At 34.8% G+C, this 23,425-nt stretch overlaps 2 protein-coding genes across 7 annotated transcripts in view; one reads left to right on the top strand and one right to left on the bottom strand.

The window, feature by feature from the left end:
* Positions 1-213: 213 nt before the first annotated feature.
* The window catches only part of LOC117177448 (twisted gastrulation protein homolog 1-A-like), a 46,349-nt gene continuing 23,137 nt past the window's right edge, over positions 214-23,425 (top strand). Inside the window, exon 1 of one of the 2 annotated variants that reach the window (XM_033368145.1) lies at positions 214-560. The gene's annotated coding sequence lies outside the window, so the exon portion shown is untranslated. The remainder of the gene's footprint in view (positions 561-23,425) is intronic. The other variant, XM_033368144.1, reaches the window with a different exon arrangement.
* LOC117177446 (nucleobindin-2) overlaps positions 16,215-23,425 on the bottom strand; it is a 17,266-nt gene continuing 10,055 nt past the window's right edge. For 2 of the 5 annotated variants that reach the window (XM_033368135.1, XM_033368134.1), the window contains exons 6-11: positions 20,961-21,037; positions 20,776-20,878; positions 20,515-20,695; positions 20,281-20,437; positions 20,020-20,058; positions 16,215-17,469 (exon numbers count right to left, since the gene is read on the bottom strand). In XM_033368135.1, the coding sequence (XP_033224026.1) occupies positions 16,690-17,469; positions 20,020-20,058; positions 20,281-20,437; positions 20,515-20,695; positions 20,776-20,878; positions 20,961-21,037 (1,337 nt within the window). In that variant the 3' untranslated portion in view covers positions 16,215-16,689. The remainder of the gene's footprint in view (positions 17,470-20,019; positions 20,059-20,280; positions 20,438-20,514; positions 20,696-20,775; positions 20,879-20,960; positions 21,038-23,425) is intronic. The other 3 variants (XM_033368137.1, XM_033368138.1, XM_033368136.1) reach the window with 3 other exon arrangements.

The following is a 23,425-nucleotide window of genomic DNA, read 5'->3' on the forward strand; positions in this document are numbered from 1 at the left end:
AACTCAATAAAGACATTAAATCTTACATCTTACAAAAATGTCTATATAAACAAGTGAGTGATCTGTGTGGTTCTCAAAAATGGTCTTAGTCTGCCAAGTATTCTATACTTGAAATAAAACTTGAACTATTCATTATTTCTAACGATTCTTCTCTGTCTATTCCTGGTCTGGCAAAATTAAATATTTATAAACATAAACATTAAACAAATGGTCCTTCGAGCTGGATAGAAGATCGTGAAAAAACATTGAAAAATGTCAAAGTAATACAGAAAAGACCAAAGTGAGAAATTTTATTAAGTGAAAGCACAGGAAATAGGTGGAAATATGACGGCTTGAGGTCACACAGCAAGGATATAAGCTGGTGACAACACCTTCGCACGTATTGTAAGGTAGTCGTCCTTCTCCAAACAGTCTGCACTGTACTCTTTCAGGCTGTCATTCTTCACTGGATCGGTCTTTCATTATTCAATAACAAGAAAGAACAAGTTTGCCAGCTGATATTTTGATGATTGTCAAGACATTTAATTTTAGATTTCATCGATTTCCAACCTTCTCCAGTGGTAAGATGACAAGTTTAATTTACCCATGATGAAAGAGGCTCGCTCTAACAAACAAAATAATAATAATTCAGACCGTAGTATTTCAGTGATGATTTATTGACATTTTATTAATAATTATGCTCTCGCACACCCAAATTTGCTCGCCCTGTCAGAGCACTTTAAAACTAATTTAAATCAGTTCTTTAGTTTGCAAATTAAGACTTTTCAATGTTAGCTGAATTATCAGCAACTTTCAATTTAAATTGCTCCTTTTGTTGAAATGGATCCATTCTTCTCTGAGTTATGAAAGAGTTTTGAAACCCTGCATCTGGAAATTAAAGCTGGAACTACGTCAGCTGAGCTAGATTTTTTATATAATCAATTGGTCTTGCTTACTTCTGAGACTATGGCAAATGAAAGTTTAAATAAGTCTCAAGTTATTCGCCATGATTCCTTGCCTGTTAAACTTCATCAGATCACTTTACCGGAGTTTTCAGGAGACCACAAGGATTGGGAGAATATCGCGATTTATTTAATGCTTTAATCATTCAAAACGATTTCTTGTCAAATGTAACAAGATTAGACTATTTGAAATTGTCCTTAGAGGCGAAGCTGAAGGTTTTTTAAGACATATTTCGATAATTGATGCTAACTATATCTCCACTTGGGAGTCGCTAAAGACCAGATTTGACAACAAGAGACCTTTAATCTCAATGCATTTACAAGCCTTTATCAATCTTCCTAATGTGTCGAATAATATTCTGCAAGACTTAAAAAACTTACGCGATACAACAAATGAGTCATTGGCGGCTCTCAAAAATCTTAAACGCTTAACAGAAAATTGGAGTGATTTACTTGTTTTTATAATGGTTAAAAAGTTTTATATTGGTACTCTCAAGGAATGGGAGATGCATGTTGGTTCTAGCACTGATTATCCTACTCATCAACAACTTGACTCATTTTTGGAGACTCGCACACGTATTTTGGAGGCTATTAAAGCTTTAAAACCTGGTGCAAGTTCTCAAGAAAAGAGTAGGGCTTCAAAACAATCGGGAATTCAAAACTCTGTCTGTGGACACGCGTAGGGAAGTTGCTGCAAGTAATCATTGTTGTTATAATTGTCTCACGTCAGGACATCGACTTCATAATTGTATTAGTAAATTCGAATGTTACTAGTGCCGTAGAAGACATAATTCCCTGTTGCATTCCGATGATTATAATTCAAAACACACCTTACAACCAACTAACTCTGCATCGGTTTCTTCTCAATTGGTTTTGCTGGACCATGGATCTGAATGTTGTTTTATTACCGAGAGAAATGGAAATATTAAGTCCACGCTACAAAAAGGTTAAAGCAGTAGTATATGGGGTTGGAGGAGTTAATATTGGTTCTTGAAGGAAGTTAACAGAATTTAATTTAATTCCTACAGAAAAGAACTGTCCTAAAGTCCACATCCAAGCATTTACAAGTATTATTATACCTTACATCATATGCTCCTCCTGTAAGATCTAATGTGGGGATGAAGATCAATTAAATGAGGTAGGGTTAGCAGATCCAAATCTCTTTAGCTCCCATCAAGTTGATTTGATTTTAGGAGCCGATAAGTATGGCTCATGTTTACTTCCTGATCTCCAACAGGGTATATTGGGTTCTCTTACTGCGCAAAGTACCGTTTTGCGCTGGATATTATCTGGGCCGGTTTCAGTCATAAATAAAATAGAAATTAACATTCCAGTTACAGCACATTACGCTATTTCCACAGAAGTCTTGCATGAAGACTTAACAAGGTTCTGGGAGTTGGAGGAAGTTCCCTTTCAAAATACTTTGACAGATAATGAGATGTTTTGTGATGAGCATTTCGCCACGAATTACCAACGAACAAAATACGGACGTTACATGATACGCTTACCTTTCAAAAACGGTCCTCCCATAAAAATAGGTGGATCCTTGGAGAGAGCTAAGATCGTTTTGAATAAAGTACTTCCTCATTTATCAGGGAAATCGGAATTATTGTTACAATACTCCAGTTTCCTAATCTTAAGAGAAAGTAGTTCCACTACTAAGTTGAGGGTTGTTTTCAACGCTTTCAGTTTAACTTCAATAATTCTTCCTTGAATTCTCATCTTCTCATCGGTCTCAAGATTCTCAATGATTTGGTTTCAATCATTATGAATTGGAGATCTCATCGCTTTGTTTATATAGCTGACAATGAAAAAATGTTTAGACAAATTCCAGTTGACCATCGGGATTCCGAATATCAGAGAATTGTCTGGATTTCTCCTGATAAAAGGCTCGCCGCTTATAGAACCGTCACTTACGGTACTGCCTGTGCTCCTATTTGGCTAACAAAGTGGTTAAGCAGTTAGCTTATGATGAAGGAAATAGATTTCCTTCAGCCCAAACTACATTAGAAAATAATATTTACATCGATGATGTTTTGTTTGGTGCAGATAGTCAGATTGAGGTTAAACGGGCGCAAGTTCAAATAACACTGTTATTAGAAGCTGGCGGTTTCTATTTGCCAAAATGGATCACAAATAAGCCCGAACTCTTGGAAGATTGTCCCTCCGGAGAATACAAACGTGCTATCGAATTTCCGTTAGCGGAGGATGCTCAGCTGAAGTTTCTAGGTTTATTTTGGGATCCTGAGTCCGATTCATTCCTTTTTAAAGTGACTGCTTCTTTAGAAATCCAACAAAAAGGATTGTTCTTTCATTAATAGCTAAGTTGTATGATCCTATGGGTTGGATAACTCCAAGCATAATAGTGGCAAAAATTTTAATGCAGGAACTTTAGCTGCGTAAACTCGACTGGGACCACAGACTACCTGACGATCTTAAAATTCAATGGTTAAATTATCATGGTTCTCTGGAAAAATTAGAAGCACCTTAAGTTCCCCGATGGACACGATAACTGCAGACAAACTCTGAATTCGAGCTTCATGGCTTTTTTGACGCTTCGTCAAAGACTTATTCAGCTTCCGTTTGCATTAGAATTCTTAGTGTAGATTTAAAGGAGGCTCATGTTTGCCTACTAATGGCTAAATCTGAAGTAGCTCCTGTTAAATATATATCAATTCCTCGTTTGGATGGTTTATCATGGACACTATGTCATTGGATAAAATACCTGTTTACTGTCACACTCATTACGTAACAGTTTTGACTTGGCTAGGAAAACATTCTTCCAATTGGCCTATGTTTGTTGCCAATACAGTTTCCCTAATTCATGAACTGGTACCTTGCGCGAAATGGCAATAGATTTCTACTAAAGATAATCCGGCCGACTGCGCTACACGACGACTCACGCCCGAAAAATTGATAAGGCATTCCTCATGGTGACAATGCCCACCTTGGTTAACTTTGCATTCCTCAAAATGGCTTAAATATCGCCACGCAGCCCTCTCGCAATCAAATTTAGAACAGCGGCCACTAGAGAGTTACCATGTTTTGAGTGTGATCAAAAGTCCATTCAACTTGATGTTTAAATTCTCCTCTTGACCATGATTGCTTCGCGTAACGGCCTATTGTAAAAGGTTTACTGATGCCTGTGTGTTCAAGCACTCATAACTTAATAAGCCTAAACCTAGATTTTCAACCATTTCTCTTAATGCAATTGAAATCCAACAAGCTGTTATATTTTATATTCAATTTGTAAAAGCAAATTCCTTTTCTAATGAGATAAAAGCTTTGAACGAAGAAGATAGGGTGGTTCCAAAGAACTCGCTATTAAAAAGTTTGAATCCATTTTTGGATTCCAACAATCTCTTAAGGTTAGGTGGAAGACTACGGCATGCTCCTATCAGTTTTAATGAGAAGCAACCTATCGATTTTAGGAGCTCGCTCTTTGGTTAAACGACTGATCCAAGGTTGCCTGGAGTGCACACGTGAGAGAGCGGCTTTGTCTTCACAAATTATGGGAGACTTACCTGAATTTAGAGTAACCCCACATCCTCCATTCACACATTCTGGTGTGGACTATGCAGGCTTTGCTTCCGGCCATGGCAGAAAGAGTTATAAAATTTACGTTGCGCTTTTCGTTTGTTGAGTTACGTGAGCTGCCCATTTAGAACTCGTTTCTGATTATTCATCTGCTGCCTTTCTCGACGCCTTTCAGCGATTTTCTTCAAGGCGACGAAGACCTGTACACTTGTACAGTGATACTGGTACGACATTTCACGGTGCTGAACGGGAATTAAAAAATTGCCTTTTGAATCTTAGACTGGATGCTAATTTGCATATTAAGTTGGCAATTCAAGGTACTTCTTGGCATTTCATACCTCCTTCCGCTCCTCATTTTGGGGGTTTATGAGAGGCTGGAGTTAAGAGTTTTAAACACCATCTAAAAAGAATTGTAGGTGCACATACTTTTACATACGAAGAGTTTTACACCCTTCTTACTCGGATAGAAGCTTGCTTTAATTCCCGTCCTATTGCCCCTCTTTCAAATGATCCTGAAGACTTTTCCTATCTTACACCTAGACCTTTTCTGATTGGAGCCCCTTTGACCAAACAATTTTCAGGGATTTACTGGAGAAGATGGGCTGTTGATTATTTACAGTCTTTACAAAAACGCTACAAATGGTTCAACAAAGAGCTAAATCATGTGATTGGTGATATCGTTCTTGTGAAACATGATTCGCTACCGCCTTCTAGATGGTTTTTAGGCCGTATAATTGAATGCTACAAGGGTCAGGACGATTTAGTACGTTCTGTTCGCGTAAAACCTGCCAGTTCGGAATACGAACGTCCGATTACTCTGATTTGTCTGTTACTAGTCAGAGCGTAAGAAATGAGCAAAATCTGAACAACTATTATTAATTAGATTAAAAAAATATATATTCTGTAATCTTAGTGGATTATGGCGATATGACTTGATAAAACACTTATTGTTTTCTTTTCATCGTGCAGGTACCATTCACGAGGCGGGCGGTATGTTTAAAGTTCTAATGTTTCGTCTTTATGAGATTTTCTGCGATTGAAAATTATTGAATTTATCGACATCGCCTATTTCAAAGCTATTTTCGGCTTCCTTATAATTTAAATGAATGTTTGAAGTCACGTGATTTCTCAGTTTGAGTGTGTGATGATAGCCTTGTCGCTTGAGAAAGCCAGTGTGCGAGCAGCAGTGAATCGCGACAGATCGTAGTTCGATCTTTTCGGATCTATTTTCAAAGATAAATGTGAAAAATGTAGATACTTTAACGAAAAAATAATCTTGAATCAAACAGTTAAATTTTCAACCGAGAAGAATAACCAAAAAATATAAAAGTGGAATTTTCCGTTAAAAATTAATTATTCACTAAAAAGTTGAATTTTTGACAAAAATGATGAAGTTTGATCTAGAAAATGGAATACTTGAAATTTCAGTTTAAAAAAATAATTTACAACCAAAAAACTAATTTGTAACAAAATAAATGAATTTTTCACCGCAAAGTAGAATTTTCAATCTGGAAGATACATTTTTTACCAAAAAATAAAAGTTAAAAAAAAAATTTTCACCCAAATAGTTGAATTTTACACTAACAAAGATTAATTTTTAACAAAAAATGTTAGTTGAATTTTCAGTAAAAAATCGATCTTTAAAAAATAAACGCAATTTTAATAAAATTGTCAAATTTTCAACCACATAGATGAGTCTGCTGACAAAAATGGATTCTTCACAAAGTAGTTCAACTTTCAAACATGTGTTGAGTTTATAATGCAAAAAGATTCACTCTTAACCAAAAATGTTGATACTTTAACGAAAAAAGAATCTTCAATCAAACAATTGATATTTCAAACAAAAATTAGGAAGATTTAACTAAACGATAAAGGAATGTTCAGTTAAAAATTTAATTATTGACTAAAAAGATGAATTTTCAACTAAAATGATGAATCTTTAACCAAAAACTTATTTTATAGCCAAGTATAGTTGATTTTTCAACCAAGAAATATTTTTAATTCAACGAGAATAATTTTCTACAAAAAAAGGAATTTTTTACTAAATAAATTTGTAATAAAATAGTTACAACTTCAACAGAAAAGATGAATTTTCCACTAAAATGATTCATTTTTAACAACAAAAAATGGATTTTTTAAATAAAGTTTTTCATTTTTTAACTAAACAGTTGAATTTTCAGTCAAAAAATAAGAATTTTCCCCAAAATATGTTTTTAGTAAAACGTTTTCAACAAAAAAGATGAATTTTTAACGAAATTGATGAATTTGTAACCACAAAAATGAAAAACAAATAATTTGCAACTATAAAAAAATGGATTTTCAGTAAAATACTTATATTTAAACTAATATGAGGAATCTTCAACTGAAATCGCCAATGAAAAAAAATGAAGAATTAGATATTTAATTTGGGGACAGAGAATTTTCGCGAAAAATTATAATTTTCATGTTATATTCACTTTACAATAGAAATTTTCGTTTAGAATTATCATTTTGTCTTGGAACAGACAATTCCTAATATGGAACGAGCCTGCTCGAAATCAGAATTGTAATTCTTACGAATGACAATTATTCGCTGCTCCCACTCAGATTTATTTTCTAAAATTCTTTGTTTCAAACTATCTAAAACGTATCTTTTAAAATGTGCAGACATTTTTTAAAATCTTTTTAAATAGTTTAAAACAGCCTCCTGTCACCGAGAGTTAATAATGGTCCATGTTTTGAAAACAGCCATGCGGCGGCTAATTTTTGTAAAAACGGCACGGTGAATTTTAAAAGAATAATTTTAGGTTTAGAATTATTTCCCAAACTTTTTTTAAAATGTGTAAAAGGTTTCAAAGGAAACTTTTGCAATTTTGCCATATTACATAATTTTAGAAAAAAATTGAGTAAGTTTAAGAGATATTCAGAAACTTTAAAATGATTAAAAAATAATTAAAACTTGTAAAGATTTTTAAAGAATTTTGTAAAGCTTCAAGAAAATGAAAAATGTTTTTTCAGGTACCTAGGAAAAATTAAAATAATTTTTTATTTCAAAAAATTATTTTTAAAAGATTATTTAAAAAGATTTCAAAACATTGTCAAAGAAGAATCTCAAAGACTTTAAGGCAATTTTTAAAATTTTGCAGCATAAATAAAAAATGCAGCAAAAATTTTAATAGTTTTTAGAGATCAGAAGGTTCAGAACGTCTGATAATATTTGAAAAAAATTTTCCTTATATTCGTGTGAAAGTTTTAAATAATTTTCGATTTTGGAAAGTAAACTTCAAGATATAATAAAAAAGGGTTTTAAACATATAAAATGATTTCCTAAAATTTTGAAAATGCGTTTACAAGATTTTAAACCAAAATGTTACAATTACGTAAGATTACAAAATAAAAGCAAATAAAAAATCTAATGTTTAACTTTAAGATATTTTGCGAAATGTAGATTTTTAAATATTTCAAAACTGAACTTAAGGGGCTTTACAATAATTTCGAAAGTTTTCAAAAGAATAAAAAAATTATCTTAAAATTTCTGAGAAAATTTAGAATATTTGAAGGTAATTTAAACAAAATATTGAATGATATTTAAAAATGTTGAGAAAACTTTGACTCAGTTAAAAAAATTTTCAGGAATTTAAGACAATTTCGAAAAATTATCAAATATTTTTTTATTCCTTCCCAACTTCTAAAAGTTCTAAAAATCTTTTAAAAATACTCGAATTCGCATAATATTTTGTAAAATGATAATTTTAAATTTTAAATTTTTTTCTTACACGTCTGAAATATTCGAAAATCTTTTTTTTTTCATTTTCTCAAGAATCTTATGAAAACTATATTTATGTACATTAAAAAAAAACTGATAATACCTTATTTACTGGTTCTAAATTTTCAGAATTTAATGACAAAGATAGAAAAAATTTGTTTAATCGTCTTTCTTTAAGAGTGACTATACTAATTTAAATATATAAGTTATCATACTCCTTATTGGGAATATATCGATATAATAATAATACTTATTATATAGCAGCATTATATTGTAAAACGACAATATAAAAAAAATTATGAGAACTAATTATAAAATAAATAATTAATAAATTTTTAAATAATGATTAGTTAACTTGTTCGCCATTTTATAATTTCATAAATTTATAGGTCATAAATTAATAATCAATTAACTATGTTTACCAGTTATAAATTTCGGGAATGGAAATAGTTTTGGGAATTTATTAATTCGTTTATTTTGTAATTCTGTTTCGAAGTCGGTGAATTTTAGTTTTGAATATTTTTAAATTCGGGATTTTATTTGTTGACAATTCAAAATCTTGTCATTATTTCAAATCTGGGAAAATTTATAATTTGGTAATAATATATATTTTTGGAATTTTTTATTTTTTTTATTTGTGTATTCGGTATTTTTTGTATACGTACTGAAGATCCATGTAATTTGTAATTTCGCAAATCGACACTCAAGTTTGAGTATAAATGATAATTTAGTTGTAAAAATTTTATGAAGATTATTTTATATACGTGAATATAAAATAGATACAAGTGCACATTTCGAATTATATTTTAGATTTATAGTCTCGTGTTCGAAACTCAACCGACGAAAAGACATGTAAGTTTTCGTTTTGTGGGAACCAAGTAAATGACACATCTTGATTCCAGAGCCTCTCATAAATTAAGAAATAAATTCTCTACTTTTCGGGACTTTGCAAAGAAAAGTCGTAAAATCGAAAGACTGTCTTTTGTTCAAACGAATGTTTTTTATGGGTATTCGAACCAAGGGGTTCGTCGCCGTGGTCGAGCTATGAAGGCCCTTTTCATCGACCCCTTCGCTTACACACGAAGAAAGCCCCTCGAAAAACTTGAGTTGAGGCCCAGTTTAAGAGCACATGCGCATTATGCTTTGAGTGGATGGTGGAGTTTCGAACGCGAGAGCAGGATGAATATAACGTCACAGACTGGAGGGATGAAATAGGAAGGGAAAGGGACCCACCCCGTCTGGCGCGCGCCGAGCCAACTTGAGTTGGCGGAGCGCTTTTTCAAAAAAGGCACATTCGCTTTTGACTTCGAAACGAGAAACTCGTATCGTGCTTCCTCGTTCTTGCTCGAGCAATTTAAATTTTAAATAAACGAATCTCCGCCGGACTTAATTGTATTAGATCGTAGCAATAAATACTGTTTTCTTCATTTTCAACTGAAATTTGCTGAGTATTTCTTGTAAAATTCTTTAGAATGTTTTTATTAATTTCAGAAGTTCATTCGCGAGAGTTGGTCTTCCAAGTCCTTAATTGTTGCACGATCCCGAGTTAGATTTGAGAATAGAGATTTTGAATTTTGAAAAGTTTCGCACTAAAACCTGACTTGCGCGTTACAGGTTTCTTTTTGGTGTCAGAAGTGGGATAGCCACAAACTTGTCGCGAGTGAATTTTGAATTTGGTGAAAAATTCAAAATGATGAATTTTGTGAAAAAATTCAAACACTTTTGAATTTTAGACTGTAAATAATTTCAAAAAACTTGTGAGTGTGTGTGTGTTAGTGTTAGGCTTGTCACAGTGCAATTTGATTAGAAACCTTCGTCAGAATCAGCAGCAATCTGAGTACACCGCCGCCAAGAACCAGAAGAACCAGGAACCGCCAAAAAATTCAGAACCAGGAAGCAGCTGCCGAAGTACTACTTTTCGAGTACCGCCTTCTGGGAAGGCCACCAAGCGGAAAAAGGGTAGGAAGGCAATAGAAGAGAATGCAGCATAGCCGTGTTTTCTTCTTCAATGGTTTTTGACGCGGTTTTTTAACCAAGAGGCTGAGGGTACAATTCTGAAGTATCGAGAAATACAGTCAGTGATTGGAAGGGTCCACGTGTCATTTCCCCCTGGATCGCTGCAGGCTTTGGAGTGCGCACTTGGAAATACTGACGAGCTTTCCTGGCGGAGGACCAACAAGGTGTCTGGGAATTCAGAAGAGACTGATTCGCGTAGTATGACAAGTGATAAACTGTTTTGATTAGCTTAGAATATGTGTGTTTGCTTTTCAGAGATCAGTCGCTCTTCCACAACTTCAGCCAAGTAAGTCGGTTTGCCAATTTTTTTTTAAGTATCGCTGCGAGCCGATTTCTTGATTAGTTATTTTAAAAATCGAAAAAAAGGAAATTTTTGAAATGTACTCGCAAAATCGCTTTCTCGTGAGCGCAATAGGCGTCAAGGGTCCCGGCAGAACAGGTGCAGCTGGTACCACTAATACCAAAGCGGCGACAAGTGTTCGTGGCAGCCATAGAGGTAGACCTTCTATGCCTTTTCGAGATGATTCCGTAGAAATAGACCGAGCTGAAATTGAAAGGGAAAATGTAGACCATACAGCTCAGAGCCCTTTTGTTGCCTACGAGCCTCCTTCCGCAGATGATTCGCATATTTCTTCTGGTAGTCTTCCTCTAGGTACTTCGTGTTCGGGAATGTTCTCGCCTTCCGCAGGAGAACTGGAAAATCCTATTCCCTTCAAAGCAGCGTTAGAATTTATCCCTAAAAAATTGGATGGAGAGAACATGCCCGTTGCTCGATTTATCAGCGACTGTTTATTTGCGCGCGATTCGATTGCTGCAAAGGATCGCCGGTATATATTTTTGATGGTACGCTCTAGGGTGGTCGGCAACGCTTTTAATTGTTTACAAGATCGCGATATGCACACGTTAGAACAGTTATTACGTCGTTGAAAAACGGCTGGACTCGTATTGCAACGAGACAAATGTCTCTTTTTATGCAAGGAAATAGGGTATTCAGGTCATGTAATTTCTGAAGAAGGAGTAAAACCCGATCCAAAAAAATTAGAAGCCGTAAGCAAATTTCCCCGCCCGAAAAGTCGCAAAAATATCAAACATTTCTTGGACTTAGCTGGATACTATCGCCGCTTCATACCTGATTTCGCATCTATTGCAAAACCTTTGAGATTACTCCTAAATAAGAACGTTCAGTTTGTCTGGACCGAAACAGCTTGTGCTGTTTCGGTCCAGACAAACTGAACGATCTTATTTAGGAGTAATCTCAAAGGTCAAGCGGAATTGAATTACAACACTACAGAGAAAGAGCTTTCGACTCTAATATTCACGGTAAAGCATTTCCGGCCTTACGTTTATGGTCAAAAATTCAAAGTAGTTACCGATCATCGTTCTCTTATCTGGTATGTTCAACTAAAGGATCCCACGATGGGTTCACGCTTAGCTCGATGGAAAATTAAGTTACAGGAATATGATTATAAAATTCAGTATAAACCAGGTAGGGTTAATGCCAATGCAGATGCGCTGTCTCGAAATACTGTAGAGTTAAAGAATGTAAATGAGGAAAGCGTAGATAACAGCACTGGCCTTTCCATGAAGAAAGGTGGAGCGGTTAGTGTCAGACCTTTAGAAAGTATTATGCTTTACCATGAGTATCCTATAGAGCGAGTTTTTGCAAACTTGAATGTAAGGTTGGATGATGAAAATAGTGAGGAGTCTGAAACAGATGGTGAGATTGATGAAGATTAAAGTTTTCAGAATGGAAATGAAAATGAGAAAATGGTATTCCTGATAGACAATAACGATTGTCAAACTCGAAGCTTTCCACTTCAGCCCATTTCTGATCTTATGTCACCCTGTCAGGTCGGGTTATAGAAAGAAGGTAGTGCGAATTTCGCGTCGAGCTCTCATGTTACACCCAAGGTTGTTCAACTCAACGATCGAGAGTTTGACGCGGACAAGAGTTGCGAGAGCAGAACGAATTGTACGTACCGGCTGCGACCTGACAATGAGGGGGTAAATTGTGTCATGACAGAAGAGAAGATCTATAGGAAACGAAAGACTAGCGTAAATTGGGCTACCAGAGAAGGAGGAAAAAGTCGCTTCTCCTCTAGAAATGGAGAACCGCCGGTGATCGAGATGCCTTCACTAGATGAGGGGCTGTCATCATGCGGGGTGCCCCCGGGGGCTGTACGGTCGGTGCGTGATGCCTTCACGGGGTGAAGGGTAGTCGACACGCGAGGTCATCGCCCAAAAGGAAGGGATGCGTCACGAAGGTGAGATCGCTTTCCTGGAGAAAGGATGCCCTAAGGTAGGGATCGGTTCCTCCGGGTTTAGTGGTTTAGTGGTCCGTTTCCAACCCTTTTGAAAACGGGGTCGATAGTGGGCCTACAGGCCACTCGGTAAAGCGAGAGAGTTCTAAAGAATTGACAGATCAAGTACAGAACAAGAATAATAATGATGATGATGATGATGAGTTGAGTGAAAATGAGTCGAGTGTTTTGATAGGAATATGGGAAGGTGTTATGTTGAATGTTTGTGAGTCTGAGAGAGAGATTGATAAACAAGTGGAAAAGAGTACAAGCGTATCTGCAGAAGCAACACCAATTTTGATCGCAGGTGATAAGCAGGGCAATCAAATACTTACACCTTTATTTCAGTTAAGTAGAGATAAATTGTGGATGAGAGATGACAGCATCATTAATTTCATTCCATATGATGGGGTCTTGACTACGCTTATAGGAATAGAGCTCATGGAAAATTCCATTATTAGACTTGCTGATCTGAAAGAAGTAAATGCAGAATTAGGACTTGTGACATCTATAAACAACGGAAAGTGTTTTGTTTTTAATTTATTTATTAAAGAAACTCTTGACGCAAAGGTTTTTGAAAAAAATATTGAGAGGGCAATTACCACACTAAGAGAGGCTACGGGAGCTGCGAATATTAAATTATTTAGTATATCGCGAGAGGGAAACGGTTTTGATAAAATGTCATGGTCGATAATTGAGCGAATTTTTAGAACCTATTTTGGGAAAGGAGATTTTGAGATTACTGTGTGTACAGGTGAGGTGCAGATACCTGCAGAGGAACAGCGCTTAGAAATCATACGGGAATCCCACGATTCTACGGTAGGCAGTCATAAAGGTGAAACTAAGTCTCTTGCTAGGGTTCGCGAACGATTTTATTGGAAGGGTATGAGAAATGAGATTAAAGAATATGCCCATGCGTATCACAGATACTCCTAGCAGGTCCTTTGAAAAAGTACAGATCGATTTAGTGGGCTTTTTACCTATTACAGAATCGGGAAACTAATATATGCTCACCTGGCAAGATTGCCTGAGTAAGTATTTAGGCGCGATCCCACTCTCGAAAATTGATGCACCTAACGTCGCAGTGGCTCTCATCCGCAATCTCTGGGGGCTTTAGAGCGAAGTCACCATACTTTCGTAGAATACTTACGTAATTATTGCGAACGAACTAATTGCGACCAATGGCTGCCGTATGCCCTCTTTCCTTTCAATACATCAGTTCACGAATCAACTGGTATGACTCCTCATGAAATAGTTTTTGGTAGAAAGGTTCGATTTCCTACAGAGTTTGTAAACGAAAGTGTACCCAGCACATATGTAGAACTTGTAGAAGATATATTAAACAGAATACTAGAGACAAAATCGCTTGCAATCGCTCGTCTAGAAGCTGCTAAACGTCGTATGTTTTAGTAGACGTTAGAGAAGATAAATTCGAAGATCATTACAACAGGACCTTTTAAAATGATCAGAGTAATCGACGAATTAACTATCGAATTGCAAATCACTGCAACCGTTAAGAAGATTGTACACGTTAACAGTCAAACATGCTTTCTTGCGATACATTTGAATCTTGTTAATTAATTTTTGCTTTTACGCAGTCGAGGCATTTACACAATTAGCACACGAAAAAATAATTTTTTTTGGAAAATTTGAAATGGAATAAAAAAGTAATTTAGACAATTTTTTCTTTTTCTTTTGAACTCTGTTTCTATAACTCTGTTTCAAACTTGAACTAAATATATAAGATTTAACTCGATAAGAATACTTTATTTTCCAAATTTAGTAAAGCCATATTATGCTTTTTCATCTCTTTTCGTACAATTATGTCTTCTTACGTCCTGAATGAAGAAGCCAATTAGGTTAAAATCCTAATTTTCTTGTAAATTGTATATATAGATAGAATTAGTATAGAATTGTCCTATACATTTATTTTTAAAGGTTATAAACTTGTTTGTTTTGAATTAAAAAATTTGAGAAACTGAAATCAATGTATAAATGAAAAGATGTTTGATACAAATAATGTAAAAATTAACACGTAGCCAAATATAGACTAAATTTACTCACCCGATAATATATATATATTTTTTTTATATGTAGAAAGATATTTACTTACCTGAATTTTCGAATTGTAAACAAACGTCAAACGGACTCACTGACTTCCGTGACGTTAGACACGACAGGTCTTAAACACAGATTCGTTCAAACTGTTAGGCAAGTGGGCCATTGACAGCAGCGTACGTGCGTTTTGCATTGAAGCGTTACTTAGTCGCTGTAGCAAGGTTACAGAAACAAACATAATCGAGCGTAGTACCACAAATAACAACTAAAATTCTATCATTTCGATATTTTTATGTAATAATAAAAGTTGCTTTATGAAAGCAAATTTTCTTTTAAGGAGGAAAGTGTAACGCGCGCTGAATTAATTCTAATGCTCGTTTTTCACGCTAGAGCATGTATTTTGCCTTCAGATTGCGCGGTTCTAATTTAAACGTGACTTCTATATAAGAATAAGAAATAAATGATTATTTAGTTGTAAAAATGTTATGAAGATTATTTTAGATACGTGAATATAAAATAGATACAAATGCACATTTCGAATTATATTTTAGATTTATAGTATCATGTTCGAAACTCAACCAACAAAAAGGTATGTAGGTTTCCATTTTCATGGGAACCAAGTAAAGAACACATCTTGAGTCCAGAGCTTCTCATAAATTAAGAGATAAATTCTCTACTTTCCGGGACATTGCAAAGAAAAGTCGTGAAATCGAAAGACTGTCTTTTGTTCAAACGAATGTTTTTTATGGGTACTCCATCCAAGGGGTCCGTCGCCGTGGTCGAGCTATAAAGGCTATTTGCATCCAGAAACAGGAAACCACCGGGCCATGTCGTAAAGCTTAAATTCATCGACCACTTCGCTTACACACGAAGAAAGCCCCTCGAAAAACTTTGAGTTTGGGCCCAGTTTAAGAGCACATGCGCATTATGCTTTGAGTTGATGGTGGAGTTTCGAACGCGAGAGCAGGATGAATATAACGTCACAGACTGGAGGGATGAAATAGGAAGGGAAAGGGACCCACCCCGTCTGGCGCGCGCCGAGCCAACTTGAGTTGGCGGAACGCTTTTTCAAAAAAGGCACATTCGCTTTTGACTTCGAAACGAGAAACTCGTATCTCCGCCGAATTTAATTGTATTAGATCGTAGCAATAAATACTGTTTTCTTCATTTTCAACTGAAATTTGCTGAGTATTTGTTGTAAAATCCTTTCGAATGTTTTTATTAATTTCAGAAGTTCATTCGCGAGAGTTGGTCTTCCAAGTCCTTAATTGTGGCACGATCCCGAGTTTAATTTGAGAATAGAGATTTTGAATTATGAAAAATTTCGCGCTAAAGCCTGACTTGCGCGTTACATATATAACGTTTAAAGAACACGAATACGTAATGAAATGACTATAAAACTTATATTAAAAATATCTTTAATCCATTCTAGAATGTGAATAAACTATCACTAGTGTGATAAACGTTAATACTACCTCGAATTTACCTGCAGTATGTCAGCATTCGCCGAAAATGGGACATTTACCTTATGCAGGGGGCACGAATATTTCAAATCAATTCTTTTTATTCGCATTTTCTCTCTTGGAATTCAATTAGCCTAAAAAAAAAACAATTTAATTTACGTATAAACTGTTTATTGTTGTGATATATGGAACCGCTCAAGATTACGCAAGTTTCTCAGTTGCTGAGTCGTCTAAAAATTTCTTACACATTTACTAAATCTTACATAGAGTGATGGTTGCAAATCTTCGAAATCTTACGTAATTTATGAACAGCTTTTGAAAAGACTTGTATTTGTAAACTGTTGATGAAAAGCAAAATATCCAAATGGATGTTGAAGACGGATGTGGCCAGCCCTTGATTCGGGTCGGGTCGGATTGCAGTCTGGCAAGGTATCACAATCCAAGCGAGAGACAATATTGTACAATAAAAAATATTCAACTTAAAAAAGATGCTTGAGAATTGTAGTTTCTTCACTAATACCTTCAAATCTCCAAATTAAAGTCCGAGACTTTTTTCAATTCAAGTTCCTATATTATCAGGTAAAAAGAGCACTGCTGTTTGAAAAGTGATAGTCTTTTTCCGGAAATTTTCAAACTTTATTTGCAACAGGAGGAATACTGTTTGGCGCTGGCACATTCAAAGGTGGATTTTGTTGAGGGACTTGTCCTTGAAGTGGAACTTGTTGAGGGACTTGTCCTTGCAGTGGAACTTGTTGGGGCGGTTGTCCTTGAAGTGGAACTTGTTGAGGCGGTTGTCCTTGAAGTGGAACTTGTTGAGGGACTTGTCCTTGAGATACAACTTGTTCAGGGACTTGTGCTGATGTTGGAGCTTGTTGAGGCGCTTGTCCTTGAGTTTGATATTGTGGCACTTGTCCTGGAGGTTGATATTGTGGCACTTGTCCTGGAGGTTGATATTGGGGAGCTTGTCCTTGAGATGAGTATTGCTGAGGCACTTGTCCTTGAGTTTGATATTGTGCCGCTTGTCCTTGAATTGGCACTTGTCCTTGAAGTGGCGCTTGTCCTTGAAGTGGAACTTGTCCTGGAGGAGAATATTGTTGAGGAACTTGCCCTGGAGGAGAATATTGTTGAGGGACTTGTCCTGGAGGAGGATATTGTTGAGGAGCTTGTCCTTGAGGTTGAATTTGTTGAGGTGGTATACCTTGAGGTGGAATTTGTTGAGGCATCTGTCCTTGAGGTTGATTTACTTGCTGCTGATATTGTTGATATTGTTGAGGAGCCTGTTGCTGATACTGTGGGGGATACTGTTGTTGTGGGATTGGTTGTCCGTGATACGGAACTTGCTGATTTGGATGTGGCACATATTGTTGAGGCTGTCCCTGGGGCGGTACCTGTGCGTTATGTTGAGGGAACTGTAAACACAGTTCGTTAATTAGTTGCGAGAATAAAAAGTACATAACAGGCGCGACTCGGTAATTCAATTTTAGGTAAAAAAAATTAATTTCTTCCGAAGAAAGGGGACTAAAAGGGGAATTGCTTTATTATTTTAAAGATTGTATATCATACGGATATCTCGATTTATTTTAAAGTTACATTTTTTAGCTAGCTTTAAAATATCTGTTGAACACTTCAGCACTTTCTAATGACAAAAATAAATAATAAAAAAATACAAGATAAGAGATTGGATAACAGATAAACAAATATAAAAAAAGTCATTTTCAGCTAAAAAATATTACAGGGTAAAAAACAGAAAATAAAAAATGTATTATTCATTAGAATAATCAATTTTTTAAATAAGCAATTTGCTAACATGTAAAACCAAGCCAAACAATCCAAACACCCGAAACCAAAAAGTCAACTTGAAATGAGTTATACTTAACTATAGGATCCTAATTTACGCTATTATTTTGCATATTGTTTTCTATTTCCAAACTTTTGTTTCTAAAATCACAACTAACATACCTTTTCCTGGTAGTGAAAATTCATCTTCTTGGTTAAAAATTCATCTATATTGTTGAAAACGCAACATTTTTACATCAAAAATTACAAATTTGAAGTGCTAAAATTTGAATTTGAGTATTAGTATCTGCTTTAATGTTATTTGAAGGAATTTAGTCTCCTATTTTTGTGAAAAATATCTCGTTTTTTACTGTTTTTGGAGCATTTTGAACTGTAAACTTCTAAAAAGATGTGTTCAAGTTATAACTACAGAATAGAAGCACCTATCGAATTTAGTTTCTCGATTAAATCGTTAGAGATTTTTTTGCTGTTGACGATGTCCTTCAAATCTACGAAATTAGCAAATAAATCGCTTATGAAATTTTTAAAATTAACATGATTTAAAGTTTATAATTCTTAATGAATAAATTGAAACCTTGTAAAGAAAGGGGAGAATTGGAGAAAGTGTGTTAAAGTTCTGGATATTAGGTGTTTAAAATTAATTTAAAGAAGAAGAGGAAGAAAAAGAATAAGATAAAAAAGGAAAAGAGAATCGGAAAAATATGGTTTCTTTTCATTTAATTTGGTAGTACTTTGTAATATTCAAGCTCATATAATTAAGAATTCTTCTTTCACTTGAGCTCCTAAAGTAAACATGCTTCTGATAAAAATCAAATTCTATTAACTTCAAGAATTGTCAAGATTGCTTTTAGGGCCATGTAACGAGTGAGTCACGTGACCAAAGCTAGTCCTCAATTTTTCTTTCCCAACTTACATCTAAACGAAATGAGGCATCACTCTGAAAGTTTGGGAAATGAAAGAGGAGGCAATAAAGTGTATGTCTCTGCTTTGTTCCGGTGGAAATTTTGAAAAAAAAAATTTCGAAGAAAATAAAACTGGAAGCTATATCGATAATTTTCTTTCCCAATTTACGTACAGACGAAATGCGATATATCGTGTTGAAAATTTGACACACTAAATAGAAGGCACGAAGGAAGGTGTCTTTGGTCCTAAATAATTAGAATTATGAACAGTTTTTTTTTTATAATGATCAAAGTGAGAAAAACAACACAAAAATCGCTCACGAACATTATCCAAAAATAATGCAAAAAGTAATGTTTGCATTTGGAACGGAAATAAACAAATTTGGCCTGACATGCGTATCAGCTGTGTCACAGTAGCACTATCGCAGTGAGTAGATAACTTCGAACTTCTACGGGTCTGTGGATAATACAGATTGCATGATTACAAACGGTCCTTTAATATTTATTAATATTTTCCGAAAGTTTTTTCCGTGTTATTTAAACTTTTATTTTTGAATATGGGTGAAGAATATTGACCTCAGGACTGACTTGATCAGCTGGTCCACTCGTTACATGGCCTTAAGTGGCTTTTAAGTACCTAGGGACAATTTTGTACAGTGTGATATGCCGTTGGTGGTTCCTCGGTGCCTAAGAACTATTTATGTGTTGGAAACGACGGGGGTGGGTCTTGGGGACAACTTTTAGATTTGGAAAGGGCTGAGTGGTTTTCTGGTTGTCTCGGGACAATTTTTTTATAATGGGATAGGGCGTTTGTGCTTCCTGGATCCGTAGGGACAATTTCTGGGAGTTGTAAACGGCGAGGTTAGTTCTTGAATGCCTGAGGACAATTTTTTAGAGTTGGAAACGGTCACAGTCTTTTTGGATGTCTAGGGACAATCTTTGAGACTTCAAAATGTCAAGGGTGGATTTTAAGTGCCCAAGGGCTATTTTTGAGTTGGAAACGTCAGGGGTGAATCTTGCGTAATAAGGAAAAACAAGAGGAAAAGAGGGGACGGAATATGATCCCTGCAGTATGGTTTCACATAATTTTGTACTACTTTGCAATATTCATACAATTCAGAACTCTTCTTTTAATCGAGATACTAGAAATTAACATGCTTCTAATGAAATTGAAATTCTATTTTGCTCAAAATTCAAGTACTCTTTCCTAAATTACGAGTTGCAAAACTAGAACTACTATATTCATAGTTATGAACTCACCTGGTGAGGGTATCCATAAACATCCTGGTGTGGTGGTAGCTAGCGAGAAAACAATCTTATTATACAGATACTAAAAAGCATGCGCTTCTCGAAAGAGAGCAACGTAACAAAGTGCCATAAAAACAGTCCAATTTGGAGCTACTTGAAAACTAATTCCTTTTTCTATCAATCAACTTGATCACATCAAAGCAAACTCACTGAATACAACAAAGCATGCTCAAACAGCAGTCAGATCAGACGAATCGTTTCTTTTTTACGTACCATTCCCTTGGCAACCATTCGCTGGATTTCCTCTTGCCTCCTTTTTTCAAACTCTTCATACTCTTCTTTCGAGTAAATTTGCTGCTCATCGAGTGTTTCCCATCCCTCGTCTTTCTGGAAGTCTGGCCTTTTCGTTTGTTGCAAAAATTCATTGAAACTGTGCAGAAAGTTTGAAATGTTAATTAAAGAGAATTTGACGACAAATGTATTCAATTTTAGAAGAACTTTTCGAACCTGATGAGCCCATCTTTGTTGAGATCAGCTTCTTTGAAGACGTGTTCCCTCATTCTTTCCATTTCTTCAGCCCTTTCCAGAAGATCATCTTCGGGATGTCCCTCGGCATAAAGCTTGTCGAGTTCTTTACGAAACAGAGCTTTCACTTCGTTCTGATCCCAAGCGCCATTACCGTCAAGATCTTGAGAAAAAAATTATCGATATTATGGAAGTTGTAACGTGGTTTTCATTGAGAATCAGGATATAAATTCTAAAAGTTACCATGGAGGTAGAAGAAGGTTTTCGGATCAAAATCCTGGCTTTCCATGTGATCTTGTTTTTCCCAAACCTCTTCAAGCTGTTGTTTACTTCCAGGATGATGCAACTACAAGATAGAGATGCACATTTTTTTAGTTAAATGTATTTTTTTTTGTCCCAAGTTTTTATAAAAGGGATTTTTTACTCACAGGGTCATGCTTCTTGTGTTTTTCTTCCATTTGGTGAACTTCCTCCGCGTACTTCTTACGAGCCTCTTCATCCAATTCTGAATCAAGCGAAAAGTTAATGCGGTTGATGAATAATATAAGGGACGCTATGTACCTGGTTCATTTGACTAATTTTTCGGCTAATGAAATTAGTTTTAGACTAAATATTTCCTTGATCTAAACAAATATTTTGATGTTTATAACATTAAGTCAAGTTTCCGGTGCTTAAGGATAAGAAAAAATAAGATACTGACAGACTCATCGACAGTATGGATCATGATGTACTTTCTCAAACATCGTTTGAAGTTCAGGCATTCCCACAATTAATAAATTTAGTGGAACTTTTAGGTTCAGGTTACATTTAATGTGCAGAATTCTTAAAAATAAAACCAAGAATCTAATGACCAAATTTGGACATTGACTTGATTATTGGAAGTTAATTAGGATTTTAAATTTGACTTTAATCTCATTTAAATTTCTTAAATTTCAAGTTATATTTAAAGTATATTGCAGAGAAATCTTAATTAATGGTCACACTTGAGAAGGAACCGCACAAAATCGGACAGGTTTCTAATGTTGAATCCAGTCTTATTTAGTCTTGACCCTATGAGGAGTATTTTTGAAGTTGAAACTTCATAAAACCATTTTTCGAAACAAATGCATCTAACTTTAGCGAGTAATATAAGTTCACGTGTTATAACTTTGTCCTCGAACATGAAATACGCCGACTTCCGGTTGTTTTCGGGACGTCCACAAATATTTAGATTCCTTCAAACACAAAGTTTGTTTGTCGAATGAAAATAGTTGACATTTTTCACATCGAGGCTCCAAAGTTATTTCCTTTTTTCATCTAATTGTGTTTAGGGACAATATCTGAGAGTTAAAAATGGCGACGGTGATTTTTGGGAGTCTGGGGATAATCGCCGAGAGTTGAAAACGGTGGTGATGGATTTTGGGTGTTTAGGGACAATTTTTTATGGTAAGATAGGCCTTCGTAGTTCCTGGATGCCTAAACGGAGCTCCACGTACACCCGGAACATTGGGGATATAGCAATAATTTCGTATAAATCACCTACAGGTCGCAAATCTTAACCAAATCAAACAAAATTCAGCTAGAAATGTTTATAATTGAATTTCAGACTCAGAAAGCCAAATTTTTAAAAATAATTTGTTTAAACATTTTTTTAAAACAAAATATGGCGAAATCAAGTTTTTTTTAAAGCTTAATTGTATAATCCTTTCGTGTATATAAGATTTCGGGTCATGAACTAGATAAACCATATAGAATTTAAGGAATTTGAGGCATAGCTGATTTTAAAGTTGCCATAAATTTTGAAAAATAAATTTATTTAAACAATTTTTAAAAATAAATTATTGCTAAATTTGATTTTTTAGTCAAATAAATTTTAAAATATAATTCTACTGGAAAAAATATGTCTGAAGGTATATTTCATATTTAAAATACAATTTGTTACAACCATATGACTAAAGAATTAATTTTGCATAATCTATATTAAATCTTAATAAGGCTTTTAACGTCTATAAGAAAATGAATAATAATACATGTACAACATATGTTAACTAAAGGGTTTTTCGTGCGCTAATTTCAAGTTTGTCATTAGTTTTGCAAAGAATATTTTTTAGAAAAATTTTAGCAATAATTGTTAAAACTATTTGTTTAAACAAATTATTTTGAAAAATTTGGCTTCGTGAGTCTTTTTGAAATTCATTTAAAAACATTTCATTAAAATACTTTTTAATTGAAAATTGGGATCCATATACGCCCCGAACTTACTAAAATACTTTTAAACTGTAAACGGAGATCCACATACACCACGAACATAATAATGTACTTCGAACTTGGAAACGAATATCCAAAAACTTATTAAAATACTTTGAAATCGGAAACGGTGACCCAGGAAATTTTAAAATACTTTGAAAACGGAAACGGGAATACAGGAACTTAATACAGTAATTTAAATTGAAAATGGAGATTTAGATACACTCCGAACTCATTAAAATACTTTGAAATGGAAAATGGGGATCCACATGTATCCCGAACTTATTGAAGTACTTTGAAATTGAAAACTGTTACCCAGAAAATTTTTAAATACTATGAAATTGGAAACGGGGATTCACATACATCCCGAATTTATTCAAGTACTTTAAAATTGGCAAGAAATATCGAGGAACTTACTAAAATACTTCAAAATCGGAAACGTCGACCCAGGAAATCTTAAAATACTTTGAAAGCGGAAACGGGGATCCAGGAACTTTATACAATAATTTAAATTGAAAATGAGGATTCAGATACACCCCGAACTCAGTAAAATACTTTGAAATTGAAAACGGGGATCCACATGCACCCCGATCTTATTAAAGTACTTTGAAATTGAAAACGGATATCTAGAAACTTATTAAAATACTTTGAAATCGGAAACGGTGAC

The sequence above is a fragment of the Belonocnema kinseyi genome, chromosome 7 (genome assembly GCF_010883055.1).
Source record: "Belonocnema kinseyi isolate 2016_QV_RU_SX_M_011 chromosome 7, B_treatae_v1, whole genome shotgun sequence".
In the NCBI taxonomy this organism is placed as follows: Eukaryota; Metazoa; Arthropoda; class Insecta; order Hymenoptera; family Cynipidae; genus Belonocnema; species Belonocnema kinseyi.